Below are 23517 nucleotides of genomic sequence, written 5' to 3' on the forward strand. Positions count from 1 at the left end.
CCAAATAATCCATAATATTACTATGTTTTAAAATGTTTCTCAGTATCTGAAAATGTGGAGAGGTTCAAGGCTAGAGCTTGGGAAGGTTACCCTTTTAAACTATACTTCCCAGAATCCTCCAGCCAGCATTGTTAAGGGGGCTGCTGGCTGGGGTGTGGGAACTATAGTTCAAAACAGCAAAGATTTATTATTGGCCTTGAAGATAAGCTTTCTTTGTAATTAAATGCAAGGGCCTCTTACGTGTGGCTCAGAGGTCACTTTCTGCATGCCACAGCACAAAGCGAGCATGGAGTCTACTGCTGCTATGCATGAGATGGCAAATAGCCAGTCGCTAGCCAAGTGCTGATGATGCTGACTTTTCCACAGACAGGGAAGTTCTGCACCTGGCCCCGTCTGTTTTCTACTATTAAAAAAAGATGGAGTCATTTGCAGGCTTCCTTGCTGCCCATCCAATACTTATGAAGAAGCGAAATGGAGCACTTCCCCAGTTTGAGTTGAGCAAAGTCGGGCAGCTGCTAAACTCTCACTGTACAGGACTGTGTTTCTACATAGGATAGCTGGATGTATTCCAATTAAACCGAAGGGAAGACAGTCACAAGATTTGTTCAGAAGGTGGTTTTTTTTTTTTTTTTTTTGCCTTTGCCACTCTCTGAGGCTGAGAGAGTGTGGCTTGCCTGAGGTCATCCAGTAGGTTTCTATGGACAAGCAAACTTTCTAACCAATTTCTCCTGGACTCAAACCACTATACCACATTGGCTTATGTGAGAAAGAGAGTGCGAAAGAGATTGTAGCCAAAATTCTCTTAGACATAATGCAGTAAAGATAGCAGGGCAACAAGAAAAGTTAAGTTTTACTTTTCCAAGCTGCAAAAGAACAAAGCAAGCACATTATTTACAACAGGAGGATTAGAGTGAAGCCTTGATCTATCATGTTACTCTGTCAGATACTTTAGCAATAAACCACACAGCCTTATTCAGCTGTTTACTCCTGGTCACATCAATATTATATGAGGAACAGGAATTATGGCTGAGCAAGAGTTATAGAATATATCCCATAGGATCAGATCTTCAACTGAGTTTTATAGAATGCCTCACTTAACATTATTGCCTCACTGAGAGATACAGTGGAATTATGGTGAAACCTGTAGAAGCAATGTCCTTGCAAATAATATGGAAACCTGAATACACTGCATTCAGATACCAGGAGAGTAGACCCTACTATCTATACTGGACAGATATTTATTAATTAAATTTTGCTGTACACTATTACATATTTAATTTACCAGGCTGATGGTGATGATGATGATTTTATTTATTTATGTCCCACTTTTTCCCAGTGATGAGACTCAAGACAGCTTACAACTTATTAAAAAGAATTCAGATATTTTAATTGACTTTATAAAACATTATTGATTGGGGGGGGGGGAACGGGCATTGTTCTTGTTGTCTTCCTTCATGCCATTTCTAACTTATAATGACCCTAAGGCAGACTTATCAAGTTATTGTCTTGTCAATAGTTGTTTAGAGGAGGTTTGCCAATGCCTTCCCCTGAGGCTGAGAGAGTGTGACTTGCCCAACATCACCCAGTGGGTTTCATGGCCAAATCAACCATGTGTGAATTTTGCATAAAATAAACCCCCGATTGTGACCTTTTTAAATGCAGAAAACAGAATTTTCTGTGCAGGAAGTAATATTCCTGTGTATAAATATCATTTTCCCCATGAAGAAATGCTGCTTCCTGCATAGAAAATGCTGTTTTCTGTGCAGAAACAACAATGTGTGAATTTTGCGCAGAATAAATCCCAAACCGCAGAAATTCTTGTCAGCCAGGTTCTTCTCATCAGGATTTGTCAACATTAAAAAAAAAAAAAAAAGTTTTCTACCATTCTATAAATATGCTTAAATATTATTTCCATCCCTATTTAGGAATAACATATTCTTGTTATTTTTACAATAGCTTTTAAAGGGCACGCTGAGAGGTATTCCTAACATAAATTTTTCAAGTTTTAAGTCATGCACTTCTTTACACCCTCCTCCTCTCTAGTAAAATCAATGGTAGCAAATTACTTTCTTGGCCTTTGCAGCCAGTTACCCAATAAACTACAGTCTCCTGTCCAAGTCTGCGGACTTGAGATCTGCAGACTTGAAAATCCGTGGAGGGGCGACCACCATTAACTTCAATGAGCATGCACCCCATTGAAGCCTATGAAGCTTGAATATACATGAATTTTTGAATTCACGGGGGGGGGGGGCTCTGGAACAGATCCCCCGTGAGCTCCATGAGGCAAATGTACTTTTAAAAATACCCACTTTGATCTGATAAAAATGAAATAATAAGATGGATCAGAGCATAAGAACAGTGGGGCTGGCAGAAACAGCAGTGCCTCCAATTTCATCTCCTTCTATATCTTCTTTGAAAAATGTTACAAGAGGCAGATAATGAATTTTTATGATATGATAGGTGAGTTGAAGAGTCTAAAATAGAAGAAAGAAATGGAAAGAAAACTAAGCACATCAGGTCTAGGATTGGCACTCATGTTTGTCCTTCTTTAAGAGTTTAAAGGAAACAAAGTGGAGAGGCAAAGCCTCTCCATGATCCCTTGCCAGTCATACTAGATTCCTCCCTCCATCTTTGCTGTACCCCCCCCCCCAAACCATCACTGCAGTCAAGAGTGGCAACTTTCAGTTGGTGCAATAAAACAAATGATGATGGACCTTCTCCATCCCTGGAGTGAAAGTTCTACCACCAAAAGTACAAGTCCATAAAATCTAATAGCCCCTCCATCAATATTTAGGATTGCTCTTCTACAAAAAACAGACGTGTGTTTATTTGTTCTTTTAATTCAATTTGATTCAATTTTAAAAAATTTATATCCACCATTCCTCCAATATGAAACCCCAGGCAGCTTACTTTAAGAGGTTAGCAGTAAACATTATTTACTCCATCTTTTATTCTCCTTCTTTTGCTTTTTCCTCTGAATTTACAGTCTAAGGATTCTAAAAAGGCAGACAGAAATTAAGGAAACGTGAAAGTTGTAGTGATGAAGATGTTCACTCTTTTCTCTGTCCTGAACTTACTACAGTTCAACTTCACTGAGTGCAAGAGAATGAGAACAAAAGTGGTACTCACATGCACATCCATGATTCTGCCACCTATTTAACCTTTCATTCAGACAAACTCTAGTATTTATAACTATTGAGATGGCTTTACAGAGGTCTCATTATAGGATGGGATTTCCATAGCATTGGGTACCATCTAAGAGATGCCCATATTATTTGAAGTGTTCAGGGATATGGGGCACTCAGCCACATCTCTTTCATATGATGCCCACCACTAGTAATGTATTGAGTTACAGCTCAGCAAGAGGCAGAACTGAATTCCTCAGAAGTGGGAGGTTGCTTACATTTTCAGAAAGGTTTTCATCCTTCCTTAGATTTCTGACACCTCACTTTGGAGGTCAGGTATCCTGATCCATCTGAAGGAAAACTATGGAACCAAAGATAATGGATATCTGAGAAAGGTTCCATCCATGTCTTAAATTTGGAAAACAAATTTGTCATTGAGAAGACATTTATGAAGTCACATGCTTACTCTCCGTCTTAAACTAGGGATGGATCATCCTGCATCTGTCTTAAAGCATCTTAAAGTATTGTGGTGTCACTCAAATGTATGGCTCATCTCTGAAATTAATTCCAAGCCTTGAGAGCAAGCGGGGAGGTAAGGCACTGTTTTTAAAGCTGATGTCAGGCAGAGGAGGCTATTTACTAGTCAAGTATTATTCAAAACAAACAAACCAAAACCTTGAATATAATTAGACTACTGTGTTGTTGTTTCTAATGCAGCTTGTGTAATGGTAGTCTGTTGTATTCAGGTGAGGTATACTCTCTACCAGGTAAAATCAATGTGCTCCAAACTTTACTGGTGCCCTTTTGCAGCTGGAGAGATGAGGTGAAGAAAAAATGGCTTCCCCAAGACCCATCTGGGAAGTTATGACTCCAGTGTGCGTTCAGTTAAGGATTTACTGACTTGCTGCCAACACCACAAGAACTCTCAAAGGGAAAAAGAAGAACATAAAGGTGTGTGTACTTGGTACAAGTCTAAGAAAAATGCCGCAGATTGCCACCGGGGCCTCTGGCCTCCGGCGCAGGTGCACGGGGCCTCTGGCGTGGGGCAAGCGGCAGGCAAGGGGGGCAAGGAGGAGCAAGTGGGGGCAAGGGGGGCAATTGTCTATAGAAGCCTCAGAAACATGCATTTATACTAACATTTTTTAAAAATCAGCAGATTTTTTTTGCGTGTCCTCCATTTTTTTTATTACAAAGGTGTCCTCCATTTTAAATTTTTGCCCTACATTTGTCCCGGTTTATTTATTTATTTAATTTTAAAAAAAAAAATTAGTGATTTTTTTGGCTTCGGCCCCCCCAAGTTGTCTGAGGGACAGCAACCCGGCCCCCGGGTCAAAAAGGTTGCCTACCCCTACTCTTGATCATTGTGAATCCACCTTGGGGTCCACATTATGGATCCACATCTTTATACAGGCTATTGAATTTTTACCCTTTCCAGTTTGTATCCAAATCCCTGTCTGTTTGCAAGTTGCAGCTGAGTTATAACAAAAACAGTAGTATACATTGGAACAACTTTGAGAGTGGAATGCCATAGAGTCATGCCACTCAAAATGGTAGTCCATGGACCTGTGCTGGTCCATGTGCCATTGGCCTCTGGTGAATTTCCAAGAAAGAAAGAAAAATGCAGCAAATAGCCACTTCAGATAGTTTGAGAAGCACTGCCCTAGAGCACCAGTTCAGAACTTGGCATTCTTCCCCATATTTTATTGGACTTCAGTGTCCAGTGTCCAACCAATATGTTCAGTGGTAAGATATTCTGGGAGCTGTAGCTGAACAATATCTGGGTATCCACAGTTTAGGCGCCACTGTCCTAGATGACTGATGGAAAAATAAAATTAAAAAACTGGTTCATTAAGTGTGTCTTTAAAATTCCTTCATGGAATTTTTAGCCCTGATCTTACCCATGATGAGTTTATAGGTAGGTGATTGCTAAATTGTACAAGTCAGCTTCATGCACAGGGAGCCAAGTAGCCAGGGACCACATATTTGACAACCTGAATCTGACATTCCTTCTGGGATGCCACAGATGAGAGCAAGAACTCAGCTGTACTTTGGATCTGCACTCTATGTTCCTATTTTAGTTCCCTCCAAGATGTAACACAACTTGAATGGCTGAAAGGAGAACAATGTACCAAGTACCCCATTCCTGACTGGCTAATCCTTTTAATCCACCACATGCCAGACATCAGATATGTACCAGACAGAGCAGTGAAGCCACAGTGCTCTGTAGTTCAAGAATGTGCCTATCCCACTCTTCCAGCTTTGGGATATCATTCAGAATTTATTCCTACACATCATGCCAGGATATAAAAATTAAATATTTCACAAAGAGATGACAATTTCATTGAGATGATGCTCTTGCTATGTTTTGATTTGGGACAGAAACCAAACAAATGAGCGGTGTATGCAGCTTAACTTTTCTTTGTGGAGCTGCTGAACAGGTGGTCTTCCAGAGGGTCACCATGTATATTTAGTATCTGAAACTTGATCGAGGCCCAATCTGATTGGCTCCCACAACCACATGATAATTTAGGAGCTGGTGCATCAGGCTAACGTTGCTTTTGCCCAGCGTTTCTCAGGAGGAAGGACAGTTGGAGAGGCTTTGCTGCTAAGGAAATTTATTTAAAGATCGCTGGTAAGCCCATAGTTGGTTTTGCTTTTCAATTTTGCTTGAGTTTTTTTCTCTCCTGTAGAACTGATATTTACCAAATTGGTAGATTTTTTATTTTCTTGAAAGGCTTTCTGGTCTGTTGGACCTTTATCAGATCAGTGTCCATGCATTTTGTATTTTCTCTCTCACAATGCTTGCTTAATCTGATTCAATGGCAGAAGGCAGTGATGAATTTGGCAGTTAAAGGAGTGAAGAGCTGATGGGTCAAACAGTAGAGTACATAGATCAGCTGTCTCCTTGCCTGAGTAGATCCTATTGTTTCTTTTTTCGAAAACCCTCTTCTAACCTTGGCCAGTTTTATATTTTTAATCTTATTTTATTTTACCTCGACTGAACAAGACTGGCTTTAGGAAGAGACACTGCGCCTAAATTTAACCCACCGTACTGGACTGCTACTTGCCTCAGAAGGAATTGCAGTTTAGCTAGCTAAACAAAACCAGCCAATTGCACCCGAAGTATTAGCTTACAGAGCAAATATCTCTGAACGAGGAAGCAGCTGTTGCGAACCTTCAATCCCTTGCCTGTATTAGAAATAGAGGCTGCAGTCCCTTGTGGCCAGCCCTGACTGTTTCAGGGCTGGTTGACAAAATCATTCCAATGAATTAATTAATTCATTTTGTTTATATACTGCAGCTACAAGTGTTCTGATATTTTTTAGGTTTGAAGAAAACATAAAGAAAAAGAACCACAGAAGCAAACAAAGGGAGCATCTATAAAGTCCAATGGTGGGAAGAGACACGTTGACTTGATTCACTTGAGGTTATTTGAAATTCTTTGTTTAAGATTTACATATGTGGTTTTAGTTACAACAGCCTTCCAAATGAGATCATCAAGTTTTTATTTCAATTAAAAAAAGAAATTAGACCATTGAGTCCAATAGGTAGTCCCAAGAGGACAAGACTCACTGAATTAACAGAACGTAATAAGTATTGACCATTCAAGAATTGATTTGGTGAATTTGCTGTAGCTGGTTTTGAGCAATTGGAATTAGGCCATAGACTTTAGAAATTGCTCAGTAGCAAAGATTTTTGGAATGGTGAATAGCAAAAAACAACATCTCCAGAACATTGCTTGCTGACATTTTAAAAGATTAGAGCTAATTATGAATACCACAGAATCCGCACAGCTCTGGATGCCTAAAGGAATGTAACAGTGAAAGGTTGATGCTGCACCATGGTCCAGAGAATGTGAAAGATGAATGTCATGATCTAATATACAATAACAAGGGTAGCTAAAGTAATAAAAAATACATTTTAAAAATTAAAAACAAATTAAAAGAAGATATGATGAAAGTATGAAGCTAATGTCCTGACAATTACAATTTATTTCCTTTCATTTCTAGCCTGTCTTTCTCCTGACAAGGGACCAAAGGCCACTTGCAACAATATTAAAAACAGCATACTGTTCAAAAGTTTAATTTAAAACAACAGGAATAAACTCTTCCAGAACACAGCCACATAGCCTGAAAAACCCACAGAAAACTATGGATGCACGCCATGAAAGCCTTTGACTTCACACTTTAATTTAAAAGTTTAATTTAAACTCAAATCATTAGGCTATCATGTTAAAATGCCTATAATTTAAAACAGTATAAAATCCTTTAAAAGACGTAACAATAAATGCAGCACAATAAAGATGCAGCACACACACACACACACACACACACAATTTAAATCTGGTAGTCTAGAGTATGAGATGTAGCTTTAAAGGAGAAAAATCTCCATTTTATATAAAATCTAAGGCTAATATCAATTAAATCTCCACACTTCAGAATAAATGGTTTTCTTTTATTTGATCACTTTTTGTTTGTTTCAGAAAGAGCTGTTTAGTTTTATGATTTGGAAGCACAGTTTTGAAATGGGGAAATTATTATTATTATTAGTTTGGGGGGTAGCAATATTGTCCCACTATATCCTTTGATGGGCTATAATTAACATTTTCTTTGTGCTATTCCTTAACATTGTCCAGATGCATGCTATGACAACTTTGAGTACTAAGAGCTTGACACCAAGCTCATCCTGATGCTATTTTTTGCCTCTTTTGTGCCCAGTGAGTAGGTGAGAGGCACTCTGCAAAGATGGCAGAAGAAGAAGAATATGAGGAGGTGGTGGAGGTAAGACCCAGATGTTCAACTTACTGCTTTTTTTGTCTTGAGAACTGTGGATATGTTATTCAGAAGAAACATTAGCAAGTAATTGAAAAGGAATTTGACATTCTGGTTTCTCATATGCAAGCTTTTCCCAGTTTGATGCCTCATCTGGGCAGTTATAGTTCCAGTTCCGGGAAAAGAGCAGGATACAAATAAATATAAGAATAATATAAGAATAGTAACAGATGTCACCTTTATGACTGTTCTCATGCAGCTGTTTGAATGTGAAATCTCAGTAAACCGAGTTGTCAGAAGTACGTGGCAATGACGATGGCAATTATGTCACTTTCTTCCCTAGAACTGAAGGGGGGAAAAGAGGGGAAAAGTTTGTCAAATATCAAAATCTACATATTGGGATTCAGCACCTCTGGGAAAAGAAATAACTGTGTTTTCAATGGTGATGGGTGCTTGTGGAGCAATTCCAAACAAACTGACAAAACATCTGAATGAAATTACCATAGACAAGATCACAACAATTACAAAATGTGACACTGTTCAGAAAATGTCACATTACCCAACAATATCTCATCAATTCCTTTATAGAATCTGAATAGCTGATTGTCTAAAATTCCGATCAGTAACACCCTGTGGACTGTGAAACTGAGATTATATATAATCATATTCACACACACACACACACACACACACACACACACACACACACACACATCCAAATAGACATTAAGGTCAATATTGCCTTTATTTTGGGGAATGCAGCTTCATCCATAAAGGACAGAACTATAGCTATTTGCCAAAGGGTTCCTAGATCTTTATGAATATTTTATCAGTTCCTGATCACCCAAGGAAGCCTTGAGGTTCACACAACACATTTAATGCTCAGGTCTGATGTGACCAGGAAAACCCAAAGAGCTACCGCCAGTTAGTGTAGAGCTGGGTCAACCAATATTCTGATTTGGTATAAGACTTCCTATTTGAACTTGATTCAGTGTTATTTCAAGGTATATGAGCATGGCCACTACTTATCTGTTGTCTCAGGACACCTTTAACCAACTTGCATGGGCAGCTTGTACTTGGCTTGCAGTTGCCTATGCTTCTCAGTGTTATATATTGGCAATCGTGACCTAAATGTGCAACTGGATTTGTTTTAGAATACTTTCACAGTCCCAGGCATTGTTATTCAATTCTATTAGAGTGCAAAGTATTATCAGTTGCAGGGGTAGGGAACATGTGGTCTTCCAGAGATTGCAGTACAGTTCTTATGATCCCAGCCACCATGGCCTATCATCAGGGATGACGCAAATTGTATTTTCTCGAAGGCCTTAAGTTCTTCACTCCTGATGTTGCAACCATCAGGAGATATTTTCCTAAATATTTGCTATTATTTTAATGGCAGAAACTATCATATTTTTACATACTCATATCCACCATGCATCATGTTTGTCTGGTATTCATTGCCATTCTCTTTTCACTGCCTGTTTTCCATTGTTTTACACTGCATAGTGTTGTTTTTTAAATTCACTTTTACAAGTACTTTCTGGAATTATTTCTCCAGACATCTGTCATCTTCCCCCCTCCTTTGTAGGATTGACTTGGTCCTAAGAAGCACCTGGTTGGACCCTGAGGAAAAGAGAATTTTGGTCCAAAGGGTTGGGGTTAGACATACCTTCTATCAGTCTGAGGGCAAATTTTGGTACACCCTGGGCTGCACCACACTTGGAAGTGCTTTAATTTTTGTAAAACCCAAAAAATCACCACTCTGGGAAACCTTAGGAGCAAAAGACAACTGTTGTTGCTTGAAGGGGGTTCTCTGTGCAAGGGTTCAAGGGCCTGTGGAATAAAAAGTTAAGAACAAAGTGGCAACAATTGCACCTGGTATTAGTTTTAAGCTACTTGGCACTTTCTGTAAAAAGTAGAAATAGCTCTAGATGTCATTCTTCCTTGCCAGTCATACATTGCTCTCATGTTTTAACTGTAGGAAACAGATTTATGTTCAGATTCAAATCTGTGTATTGCTGAGTGGAGGTTTCCTTTAACATAAGAAGCCAAAATAGTGTTTTAAAGGTCTTTTAAAAATAGCCTGGATGCTTCATTTAGGACATCTACTTATTTGGATCTACACAGAATATTATAGGTCAAAGGTACAAAAACTTTTATTTTCTTGATATGATAGCCACAATGTCAACTTTAAGTTGGTTAGTGAGCCACAAGGGGGAAAAAAGACATGGCTGTGCTCACACGTTGTCCCATGTATTCTTTCTCAAAACCTCTCCGGCACACAAATATACCACACGTTAACTCAGGCATGCAGACATGTATTTTCATCTATGAACATCAGTGAACTCCTACATGCAAAGCTCTTTTCCATCTATTCATTTACATTTCCTTTTTACTCTCCTTTGAGCTGACACACTTGTAGACACATATCTTCCATTTGTATGAGGGGGTGCTGAAAAGTTCTTGACCAAGAAAGGAATAATCTTGAGCCATGAAACATACCTGATATTCACCTTGAAGGCTGATGCACTCGGCACATCATTTCTCAAGTTTCTTAACCCTTCAAACAAAAATTTTCTGGTGTTTGGTCACAGAAATACTGCTCTGCTGCTGCTATCACCTCTGAATCATTTGAAATTGCCTTCCTTTCAAACTTTTTTAAAGGCGTGGAAACAGGAAATATTCAGATGGAGCAAGATCTGATGAGTAGGGCAAATGGTCTATCCATTCAAACACCATTTTTTTCCAAAACATCCATCATTTTGCCAGCCCTGTGAGAAGGTGCATTGTCCTGCAAAAAGAGAACAACTTTCCACAGCTTCCCTCAAGTTTTCCTTCAATGCCTCTTTTAATTGGCACAGCAAGTTACAGTAATATTCTGCAGTAACTACTTGGCCTTCTGAAGATACTCTTCAAAATACCTTCCTTTTACCAAAAAACTGTGGCCATGGCCTTTCCTGCCGACCTTTCAATCTTGAATTTTTGGGGCTGTGGAGAACCCAAGTGCCACCACTGCAAGGACTGTTGTTTGGTCTTCAGATCATAGTGATGTTACCATGTTTCATCAACAGTGATGAGTCGGTCAAAAAAATTATCGCTAGATAGCTCAAAATGCTGCGAAGTCAACTTGGAGGGGGTCCACTGGTTTCGATTCTAGTCAGCATTCAAACATTTTGGCACCCACATGGCTGACAGCTAATTCCTCATGAATTATAAACCCAGTGCATTCCCAGGATCTCTCTAGTGACTCAGGAATTGTTTTAGCTGAGATTCACCATTCTGCCAAAATCAGGTCATGAACACAGTCCATAATTTCAGGAGTTAACACTGTTGAAGGCCTCACAGATCTTGCTAAATGTTCAGTTTCAAAAGCTCTATGCTGAAAATTGGCACACTACTTCTTCACAATTGAGTATGGGCACTTGTCTGTCAATATTTGCATTGTACACTCATGGATTTCCTTTGGAGTTTTCTTCTGCAGGAACAGGAACTGCATGACAGCCTAGAACTTGAAAACTGCACACTTTTCATTGACATGGTTCTATCAATGATCTCAAAACAAATTCAGAAATTAGAGCTATGGTCCTGCAAATTGGCAATTTGCAATACAAAAGAACACTCTTTCAAGTTACAGTGACAAAAATATACTCAGATTTTGGGAAGTAGGTCAGGCCAAGAAGTTTTCAGTACCCCCTCATACATACTAAGTCCAGTGATAGACAAGTGACCAACCCCCCTCAAAAACAAAACAAAACAAACAAAAACCAAAATTCAGAAGGAGAAATCTCCTCTGCAGTTCTTCTCATCCAGCCACCTACTGCCTTGTATAACTGGTATTAGCAATTTCTTGAATAAAATTGTTGATGGGGACATTCATCAGGCACTGATTTGGGTAATAATGAGGTCTGCCTTAGGCTGCCCATTTTCATCAGAGATGGGCTTTGGTAATGTGGTCCATAGGAATGGGTCAGAACTGATTAATGTGTCTGAAATTTTTCTAACTTTCTTATATATCCAATTGAATTAGACAACAGCACATTCTATAAGTCTTAGAGAGTGTGAGGTTCAGCATGTGGAATGCTGGACTTATCTATGGAAAGCTTTGTGTGTAGCTTGGGATTCCTCAAGGAGACCTTGTCCTTATCTGAGCCACCTAGATTCCTGTTCAACTCAAAACAACTGATGGAGAATGGATTTGTCATGCTGCAGTGGTGCAGCCACTGGCCATAACTTCAGTGGAATGTGGAATCAGCAGTCTTTCTTCCATTTAGATAATCCATGTCCTCTTTCCAGCTAACTACAAGGAAACACTCTTTGCAAAGAAGTTGATCAAGCATTTATAAAATGGGTTTTACCCTATTCAGATAGATCAGAAGTCCACTTATTCCATTTACAAAAACTTTTGTAGGGTTTTGGAATCCCAGATAGCTCTTTCAAGGGCCATTTTCCACATTATATAATTAAAACACTGAAATCCTCAGGTCTTGTAGTGTGTAGTTTGGAGACTGTAGTTTGGTAAGCTACTAGAGGAGCTCTCTGGATGAGAATTCTAAATACCCCTCCCTAAACTGCATATCCCAGGATTCCATAGGATGTTGTCATGGCAGTTAAAATGGAATCATAGTGCTATAATAGTGTAGTGTGAAAGGGCCCTTACCCTGTGAAACTGCCATAGTATTATCTGGATCAGAATATTGGCTGAGGTGAATTAAAGGTCAACTATTTGTCTGTTCAAGAAGGAAGGCAGTCTGGATGACAGTAGAAAGGAACATTCGAATCCTACAGATCAGATCAAAATATAAGCCAAAATTACACATTTTATGTGCTACAATTTCATTCCTAACTTCCACAACAATTAGTATAAATCTTGGCCCCTATACTTGATTCTACCTCTTTGTTTCAGCTTCCCATCAGTAAAATGGGGATAATAAAGACATAGTGAGGATTAGAAGTTTGAAAAGCGATCATAGTGAGAGCCTGACTTAACTTTCAGTATCATCAGACATGCTCTGCTTTCACAAGAGTAGTTGTGATGTGAAGTAACTGAAATGAATAACTTTAAAGAAATCTTTATAATAATTCTTAATGGATGCTTGGTCTTAGTCTGACTCTGGAGAAGCTGTCAGTGTAAACTCTGTGTATCACTCTAATTTCCCTGGAAATTAATGGAGAGTGCTAGTTACTACAGGTAATGAGTTATTCCCTAATACGTTGCAAATATTTTTTAGGAAAAAACTTTGAATCATTTTAGAGATTAAAGTGGTGTCATCTGGCTCAGATGCCCTATGATAAGAAAGGAAATAGAAATCAGTAGCACAACAAAGCAAATTTAGTACTACTGTTACAGATAAAATATATATTCCATTCCAGCATTTTGGAGGGGTTTTTTTTGGGAGGGGGGCAGGAGGGGATTCTTTATGCTTGTATAGTTATACTGAATTATATCTACAGGGATTTTACAATGGTCTTACAGCACCTTTGGGATTGCCAAGGAGACAACTGTTTTATTTTCAAAATGTTTTGCAAAAGGTCACAGAAGGTGTTGTCAGAGATCCAAAATTCCATTTGCTACCAGGAATGTTAAAAATTTCCAAACCACTTGAAAGAGATCTGCTATTTGAGGATGCAATAGAGACAGCAAAATAAACCCTCTTTGCTGCCCACATTGCCATGCAATCAAAACACTGATGTGCTCTAACACATGCTATCCTTCAAGTCTTGCACCACTCAGCTCTGTCCATCATACACTACTTCATTGTCCAGAACACTCTCTCATACAAAGGAGGATAACAGCCTCTACAGTTTTGAAGAGAAAACTTGGGTGAGATATCCAACAGCACCTCATCAATCCACAAAGAAAAGAAAAATGGAAATACGTGTTTGTGTGTAGAGAGAGAAGAACCCATAGATTTTTTAGAGACCTGAGAACACTATTTAGGCTTCATTTCCCTTTCTCTGGAGTACATAATTATTCTTCAGAAGTATTCATCTGTCTGATTAATGTGACATAGAAAAAAAACAACAAGCTTAAATTGTACTTTTTTGCAATTTAATATTGATATATTGAGTATGGTATATACAAGAGTTGACCTTTGAATCTCTTTATGAACTGTGTCTTCCATTTCCCAAAACTCCTTTTGCCCATACCACCAGAAAGTGTACGCTTGTTTTTTTTAAAAAAAGCAATTGCATGTATACACGTAGAGATCCAGTAAAACTGTACAAGTGTGGCAGGAAAACCAGAAGCTTGGACTGGGTCAAGTACAAAATCCCAGACCTAAATGGTTGAATAAAAGGAATTTTGCCTTTGCAGCACTGTATACCTCTGTTGAAGGTGATCTGCACACCAAACCCTACCGGTGTTTATGGATTGCTCTTTGATGCAGCAGAACAGATGTCTGTAAATATTTATCTGTTTCCACATTAGTGGCAGTCTTTAAGGGTGTTCTTGTACATCATGGAGGACCTATACCATCAGTACATATCTTCAAATCGACTCTCCTGCCCCCTTAGGTCAAAAGGGAAAATGTACTTTGTTATGAATGATCTTGTGGAAAATAATGAGGTCTCTTCTTTGTTTATAGTACTACATTGAAGAAGAGGTCATTGAGGAGGGTGAACCAGGCGAGGTAAAAGCCTCTCTGTTTTGTGCGCATACCTCTGATTTTGTGCATTTTAGTGCTTCTTTAGTGAGGTTTTTTTGGGGGGAGTGTGTACATAATACTGAATAATCTCATAGAATTACTTTAATCCAATAGGACATCAAATCTGATAACAAGATATATGGTTTGTTTTATCCGGATTAGTACACAGTGTTCAAATATGCTTCCCTCCCTTCCTTCCACCAAAGCTTTTATGGATGGTATTAATTTGCACTGTATTCTTTTATTCATTCAGTGCCATGTAAAAACTCAAGTTTTTTTTTTTTAACTATTTGCTTTTTCTGTGGATAGTCACAGAATTATGCATTATGATTAAATCAGTGACTCATTTTCCATTGACTTGAGTGGCTACAGTTTGCAATGTATTTGCGTGTGTGACTTTATCTCTTGATGCTGATATGTTGATAGTTAGGTTTCTACTGAAAGAAAATGTGAACAGCAGTCCTCTGGGACTTCTAAATGATGAGAGGGACATTTTAAAAAGGGATAGGAATAAAATCCAAGTGAAGATGTGTACAGAAAAACTCCTTGTGCAAACTTTTATGTCCACCGGCACATCAATTCTGTTTCCATTTGTTTGTCTGATGTCATTCATTTTTACCATGCCTTTTCCAATGCCATTTCTCTATCTTTCATTTCTTGTTGATTGGCATAATATACCCATAAAATATTACCTGAATCTGAAATCATGATTTATTCAACCTCTTCAAGTATAAGGCAAACATATCTCAAATGTTTGGTTATGTGAGTATAATAGAATATAATAGAAATGAGAATATAATCCTTGATAACTCTTCTCCTTAATACTTAAGAGCTAAAGGATGTTGTGATTTATGAATTTGTTTAAAAATTATCTGTTACCTATTTGGAACCAAAACAAAATAGTTTTTTGTGGGTTTTTCGGGCGATGTGGCCAAGTTCTAGAAGAGTTTATTCCTGATGTTTCGTCTGCGTCTCAACAACCAACAGTATATATACTCCACTCTCTTCCATGCCAGCATTCTCTGAAGATGCCAGCCACAGATGCTGGCGAAATGTCAGGAATAAACTCTTCTAGAACATGGCCTCATAGCCTGAAAAACCCACAAAAAAGTATGGATGCCAGCCATGAAAGCCTTTGACTTCACTTAACATAAAATATTTAATCATGCTTATGTGTTTTATATTTTGTTTTACCTGTGCTGTGGGTACTTCTGTACCCTATGATAGATATAACTTTTAGAATAAAAATAAAAAATAAATATTTAAACTGATTTATAATGTTGTATTTAATTTCAATCATACTATGTTTAAAATCCATTGTTCATAATATGAGTATCAAAATAATAATCTCAAAATGGGCTTTACTATATGGGCATCACTTTCAGGTGAGTTGCTTTTATGCTATTTCGGTATCAAGTTGCAAAGTCAGCATTTGAGCATTAGGAAAACATGACCTGGGCTGCATCTGCACTGCAGAAATAATTCAGTTTGACACCACTTTGACTGTCATGGGTCAATGCTATGGAATTCTGGGAATTGTAATTTGTTGTGGCACCCAGGCTCTCTGAGAGAGAAGGCTAAATGTCTGACAGAACTACAGTTCCCAGACTTCCATAGCATTGAGCCATGGCACTTAAAGTGGTGTTGAACTGGATTATTTCTTCAGTGCAGATGCAGCCTTAGTGGATCATATGACATGTGTAGACACACTGATTACTCTTGCAGAGTAATTCTTTGATCACATAATCTGGTGTAATCTCACTAATTTGAGCAAGATCATGCCAAAGTACAACACTGCTGAGAGTATTTCTACCCTTTGAGTCTATCTGATCAGTGATATGCTATCAAAACTCTTCTTGACGTCAGTGGTAGTTCTCTATGTGGAATGATGGTGTGGCAAACTCTTGTGAAATCCAACCCCACTGATGAATAAAATCAGAATGCTTTATTTAGAAAACAGGCAGCCATTTGAATATCACAGAAACAACTTGGATGATGTGTAGCATATTAATATAGCAAGCACATTCTTCAAATGAAAGGAGAATTTATTGGGCATAGGGAAGGATCATCCAAGGGTGTGCTACATCCCACCCAATACTGAACCAGGACATCATTAAGTCAGGGACTGTTTTATCTCCTCATCATACTGCCCATGAGTCTTTCCTGGCATATTCATATGATAGCTAGAATCCAGATGGTTAGTACTAGGGTTGTCTGAGTGAGAACTGAACAGGGCTTCTGTGTCTTTATTCATTGTGTAGAACAGGAAATTTCAGCAGATGTTGCTTGTCACCTGGTTGACCAACAGGTAACAGCTGCTGCAATTTCCTCTTCTACACAACCATTAAAAATATAGGAGCCCTCTCTAGTTTTCAGTCTGGCAACCCTAGTGTAGTATTCCCCTGTCCCAACATAGACCAATTGAATCAATTGTTGTATTAACATATAAGCAAATCCCATTGAATCAATGGGCATTCTGATGGGCTCGAACAATAGGATATGGAGAAACTTTACATAAGTGTGTGTATGTACCAAATTTGTATAAATGTATATGCTGATGTATGGCAACCCCATGAATTTCATAGAGTTTTCTTAGGCAAGGAATACTCAAAGGTAGCTTTGTCAGTTCCTTATTCTGAAATGTAGTTTACAGCACCTGTTATTAGTTGGCGGTCCCCGACCAAGTACTAAACAGGGCTGATCCTGCTTAGCTTCCAAGTTCAGACAGGTTCTGGTGCCTTTAGGATATTTAGGCTATTGATTAATTAATGTACTTTCAAATTGTCTTCACTAACTAAAGTTTTCTTAATCTGCAAGAAAATACTAAAGACATTAAAATACTATTACAATACAATAAAGCAAAGACAGAACAAACAGAATCTAAAGCCAAGATAAAACTGGCAGAGTAAAAAAAATTCAGCATATACATAGTGGTTAGTATTGCCAGGGTGGTGATGACAGTGGCAGCTGGAGATTGCTATATTCTTTAACAGGAAGTCCTAGATGCCAATACCTTCTGAACAAAGGTATTGGCATCTAGGAGGAAGGGATTTTTGAGAAGGCATATGCATCCCAAACTAGGTATACAAGAGCTACCAGGAAATGAAGAGGAGGTCATGCTTCTAACCCATAGTGCTAATGTGGAAATGAAAACCCATAACATTTTCTCACATTCTTAGATAATTACTGAGATCACCGAAACAACATACACCACAGGATCTGCTCCGTATACAGTAACCACAAAGCGAACATCGGAAACCTCTAAGCATGCTTCAGAAACCCCAGACACAAGTCACAAGCCCAGAAAAAAAGTTGTACGGACAAAAGTGGACACATCTAAGTTCCTGACACCTTATCTGGATCACAGTGCAAAAATGCAAAAGCTCTTTAGTGAAGTAAGTAATTTGTAGTCACTTAAATTCAACTTTTATGACTAAGTTATCAGTTTTAGAAATTTGATCTCTGTGTCATAGTTTGAATTTTGTTGAGTTTCTAATGTCTCTGTTTAATATAATTTAGAAATACATAGGCCTATCTATCTATCTTTCTTGCAGGTATTTATTTCTCACTTTAGCTATAGCAAAGATTTGTAATTCTTTATCTACTACAAGACACATGGGAGAAAGAAGGAGGCCACTCCTCAGAGTTAGTCTATTAGAACATGCACCTTTCAGAGCCCATGCGGAGCATCTTAGGGCAAGTTTACATTAAAGTTACCCCAAATTCCCCCAGTTACCTGTGCATTCCAGAGTGGTGCCAGGCAGCTGTTTACACAAGGTGCCACAGTGCCTATCGGCGCTGTTGCTACTGGCACAAGTTGCTCCCTCTGAGATAAAAAAAAAAATGAGGTATCCAGAATTGATCATATTGCTGGGCACCTTGTTGTAACCTCAGAGGGAGCAATATGCACCAGTGGCATTGGTGGTGGGTGACACAGCAGGATGCTGTGTAAACAGCTGTCCAGTGTCTGAAGTGCTTCAGATTTTCCTGGAAGATTGGGAGCAAAAGGTATGTTTTTAAAAACTGGCTTAAGGGAGGGTTGGATGGATTTGGGTCAGAACTGGCTTTCCCATGTGAAGACAGTCCATATCCAAATCATGGCTTTGGCCCTGTATTGTCTGGACAGGGTGATGTCAGGGTGGGGGAAAGCCAGTTTTAATGGTCTTGAAAACAGCAATAGCATATACCCCTTAATAGTGAACCCAGCACTCTAAACGGTTAACAATCTGTAAGCCAGTAGCCCCCAACAAGCTGGATACTCATTTCACCAATCTGCAAAAGGATAGGCTGAGTCAACCTTGGAGGCCTGGGATCGAGCTCACAACCTTGTGGTTGCAGTACTGTCCTTTAACCACTGCACCACCAGATTCATTTCAGATAATATTTTGTGGCACCATCTTTCCCCAGTCAGGACACAGTTCTCCTTGTCTCTTTCACAGCTGAACAGGGCAGTCTAATTCATTTCATACCCACGTCTTTAACACTGCTTCATTCTGGAGATTCCCTTCTCCAATCAGAACATAATGACAATTGTTCTACAGCTCATGCGTCCCATGAGTAATGTGTGTTGACTTTAATGTGTTCCATCCAAAACTTTAAAAATATGTTTGCTTTGTGACTGTGTAGGAGTTGGAAACCATCTGCATTCCATCTCTTCTTCACTTTGAGAAGGTTGTGCTCCCCAGGGATTTAAATATGGGGAGAGGAGATTGTAAAGCTGCAAAATGAAGGCATTGCCTGTGCAAATAATAATTCTACTTCTCCAAATAAATTTTTCTTTTGTCCCTAAATTCCTAGCATTGCACAAAACTTAAAACGTCAATTGAGCATTAGAGAGTTTCAGCAGTCAAGAAAAGGGACATGGAAAAGTACCACAGGAACATGAAAGCAGCAAATATGAATTCTAAGTGTAAACGATTTTCAGTGTCTCTCTCTCTGCAATGCTAGAAAATGAAGGAAAATTTCATTAGGACAAGCAATGCCCCTATTTTTCCTCCACTGTTGGAGGATCCTTGCTATTTCCACTTCCACTAATCCATTTCTTTTATTTTGTCCCAAAGAGAAGCAAAGAGAAGAATGAAGGAGAAACAGGGTTGATAGTACTCCCACCACCTAAAAAAATGTCCCTGAACAGGGTGTGTGTATGTGAGACAGAGAAAGGGAGAGAGACAGACAGATGGACAGACAGACTAAGGGAAAATTCATAACACAGTTGGAATCTGATATGTGTCATGGAGACCCTGAAAAAATCTAGAACAGAGCTGGAAATCATGCAGCCCCCAGCTGTTGTTGGAGTGCAACTCCCAACACTGGCTAGGGGTCCCTGAGACTTGCAATTCAGCAACATTTGAAGGGCTGTGCAACTCTTACTCCTCTAGAAGGAGGAGGTTTAGACTAGAAATTAAGGGTTAAATCCAGAGTTGGTCCTATATACAGTTATTATTCACAGCTAGCACAAATCCCTTTGATTTCAATGGCTAAGCTCTGGATTTAGCCCTAGTTTTTGATACAGGCACGGCACAATTTGGTAAATTTAAGTTGGAGCTGGAGCAAAAAATCAGAAGCTTGGGGTAGAACCAAACAAAATCTGGAAAGTCTTGGGCAAAGCCTAGCGTAATGTGTTTATTAGATTTTCATATCCAAATTCCGGTTCAAGCCATGTTGCTGCCTAAGACCTCTGCTGAAGCATGTATGTTACTCAAGGCTGGTCAATTTGTTCTTGCTCAAGAAGTGGGAAATCCCAATAATGCCTTCTTTGCAATAATAATACATTAAATTAGTAACATTTTGCTGACCTTTCATGATACTCTCAAATGAGAGAGCTGAAGCCAGATAATGACTGGCAACCCTAACTACAGACTAGATGGGAAAATACTGTTGAGGCCATATAGTATTTTGAGGCATAATAGACTGGTCCCCCCTACCCATTTCCTTGCTTTTTGTGTGTCTTTACAAGGATGTCCTCAGTTGGCCCTCTGTACCCATACCTGTAGATAGAACATGCAAACTGTACTAGAGCAGTGCCTAACTCTCTCCCAGGACTGGTTCTCCCTTAAGGTGAAACAAGGTACCTGTTTCAGATGCCAGATGTTGGGGCGTATGTGGGCAGCATCATCATCAAGTATTTATTTATTTATCATCTTTCTCCCTGCACAGGGTTTCAGAGTGATTTACAACTATTTACAATAAAGTACAACTAAACACTATCAATACAAAAGTTGAAAAACAATGGCCAGAATCCTGTACTGGATTTATGTATGCACAGGTACAATAGTTACAGTGCTATGCAGTGAATACCAGCTTGATCCCTCTCAGTCTCTACATACCGGGACGTTGCCACAGCAGTCAATAGTTGTCTGTTTCTCTGTCCTTGGGAAGCAGTTGAATGACGTTCTCATCCCTCTCATGAGTGATCTCCAGTGTAACGGGGAGAAGTGGGGGCCCTGTTGCCATTCCTCCTCAGCCAGAGACTGCTCACTTGATGGCAAGGGGGAATGTCAGTCAGCTGCTTCCCTTTCAACAGGGGGACAGATGCCCAGCAATTGCAGTGGCTGTGACTCAGTAAGTGGGATTGGAGGACTTTCACGGTCCCTATGTAACCTCTAGGGATCATGAATATGTAACAGTCACAAGGCCACTACATTAGGCATTTATAACTGCCATAGAACATTCTCGCCAATTATGCAATTCTTTTTCAAAAACCACACAAGTACAAAACTGTTTAAAAACAAATTTAAAACATAATAAAACACAGACACAATACTCCCCATTACAAGCTCCATCTGCTGCAACAAGTTAAAAAAACCAAAGGCCTCCCTAAATAAGGTCTTTGCCTGACAGCAGAAAAAACAACGTGGAGGAAGTCAACCAAACGTTCCAGGGAAAGAAGTTCCACAACTTGGGAGCACTCACCAAGAGGACTTTTTCATGCTCTCTCAACGATCCCAACCATGCCTGACAATTCTTTGTGAAAAGTGTCATGTGCATCCTAAACTAGTCTATGCAATGGACTTCAGGTGCAATGGAAGATACTGTCTCGTTGCCAAATTTGAAATGAGAGCCAATTGCCCAGTGAGATACCTCCTATAAGTGGAACTGGAGATGAAGGGCTGTTGCCATCTTGTCTCTTGCTTCAAGAACCAAAACATTTGCAATGGATTTGCTTCCTACTAGTGTAATTTTATGCAATCTGTTATGAACACATACAAAATTCACTGCCATATAGCCCTCTATTTCAAAATTTGACCCCTGATGTTATAAAACCTAGCTAGCCCACAGCTACAAAAAATAGCTGATTATATGTTGAAGTTCTCTATATAACATATAGCTAAATGTTGACATTGTTGGGGCAGTAGGTCACATCATCACTGGGTACAAATGTGCAAAATTTGTAAAATGGCAAAATGATATGATGTTTAGTTTATGTATTTGTGTCATGTGCTCCATTCCCATATACCTTAACTTTGGATTTTGGATGCTAGATATGTGTGTATTTGTGTGAAAGAAAACAATTTTTTTTATACTATTAGCATTTTTTAAAAGCCAAGTTCAGGTGACAGCATTTCCAGAAAGATTCCTAGAGGACTAATTTTGAGAACCTGGTAACATGCTTGTGTGTGCATGTGCCTTCAAGTCACCAGTTGACCTATAGTGACATCATGTATTTCATTGGGTTTTCTTAAGCAAGTAATATTCAGAGGTGATTTCACAACTTTCTTCCTCTGAAATATGGCCCACATACTTGTATTTACTGGTGGCCCCCCATCCATGTACTTAGCATCAAAACATGACATATATTTTTGGCTTTTTCTCCCTCAGAAAAAATACAAAGAGAAGTTTGAGAAGGAAAAAGGAAAGCCATATGCAATTACAACTGATACCCCTGAACTACGAAGAATCAGGAAAGCCCAGAACCAGCTCAGTGAGGTAAGTTGCCAGGATTGCAGGGTATTAAGTGGGAAGATGTGTCTCTCTGAGGCTATTTTAATTCTAGGCAGGAAGGCAGGAATCCCAGAGATCATGTTGCAGTAAGCCAATCTGGAGCCTTAAGAGAAGTGTTGGTAAGATTCCTAACCTAGGAAACTGAAGACTCAGCAGCAAGCCAGAAATTTTAGGATTCTGATTGGAATTCTAGATACCTGTATTTCAAGAAGAGAGAGATAAAAGATCTTGACAAAAATGAAAAAACAAAAAACAAAAAACAGGCACGCTGTACTTCTATCCAGTAAATGAAGCATGGGCACAGAATTAGCTTCCTCATGAGTAGAGTACGTAATTGGATTAAGAAGTCTGTACTCAGCAAATACATGCTTGCACTCTGATATTTATCTGCACTGTAGTTCACATTCACACCCTGGGGTATTTGATGTAGTCCCCTGTTTTCACATCATTGCACAGGAAAGGTTATATTTCAACTTTAGTTCACATTCACACCCTGGGGTATTTGATGTAGTCCCCTGTTTTCACATCATTGCACAGGAAAGGTTATATTTCAACTTTATAGGTTACAATGCAGATATTTGTAGCAGGAAGGTACACCCCCATAACTATTTTTGCCCATAGACACCACAGAATGATTTTGCACAAAACCTGCAGTGGAACTAATGCACAAGAAGCATTATTTTTCACAAGCTCAAATTCTTAAAACTGAGATTCAATAAAACTTTCAGAAAATAACAAGAGTTGGATTTGTTTCCAGAAATACCAGTTCTAATCATACATGCACAAACATATACACGGAAGATCAATCTCTCAGACAGTTATGCCATCACACATCTATATTTGTGGCTCTGTAGGTTTACCACACAATATATATTTGTTTACTGTAGGTTAAATATCGCATGGCTGGTGATCTGGCCAAGACCAACTGTCACGTTGATGAGAAAGCAAGAGATATAGAGCATGCAAAGAAGGTTTCTCAGCAAGTTAGCAAGGTAAGCCCCTCTGTGGAATGATACAGAAAGCAAAGACAGTTAT

The 23517-nt window shown here is 39.0% G+C and overlaps 1 protein-coding gene across 1 annotated transcript in view; it reads left to right on the forward strand.

The window, feature by feature from the left end:
• Window positions 1–7861: 7861 nt before the first annotated feature.
• Window positions 7862–23517, forward strand: part of NEB (nebulin) — a 212763-nt gene continuing 197107 nt past the window's right edge. The window contains exons 1-5 of the mRNA XM_089520035.1: window positions 7862–7906; window positions 14482–14526; window positions 17721–17936; window positions 22360–22467; window positions 23370–23474. Coding sequence (XP_089376161.1) covers window positions 7871–7906; window positions 14482–14526; window positions 17721–17936; window positions 22360–22467; window positions 23370–23474 — 510 coding nt within the window. The 5' untranslated portion in view covers window positions 7862–7870. The remainder of the gene's footprint in view (window positions 7907–14481; window positions 14527–17720; window positions 17937–22359; window positions 22468–23369; window positions 23475–23517) is intronic.

Source organism: Sceloporus occidentalis, unplaced genomic scaffold (assembly GCF_023333645.1).
Source record: "Sceloporus occidentalis isolate IW3139 unplaced genomic scaffold, rSceOcc1.0.p SCAF_4, whole genome shotgun sequence".
NCBI classification, from domain to species: domain Eukaryota; kingdom Metazoa; phylum Chordata; class Lepidosauria; order Squamata; family Phrynosomatidae; genus Sceloporus; species Sceloporus occidentalis.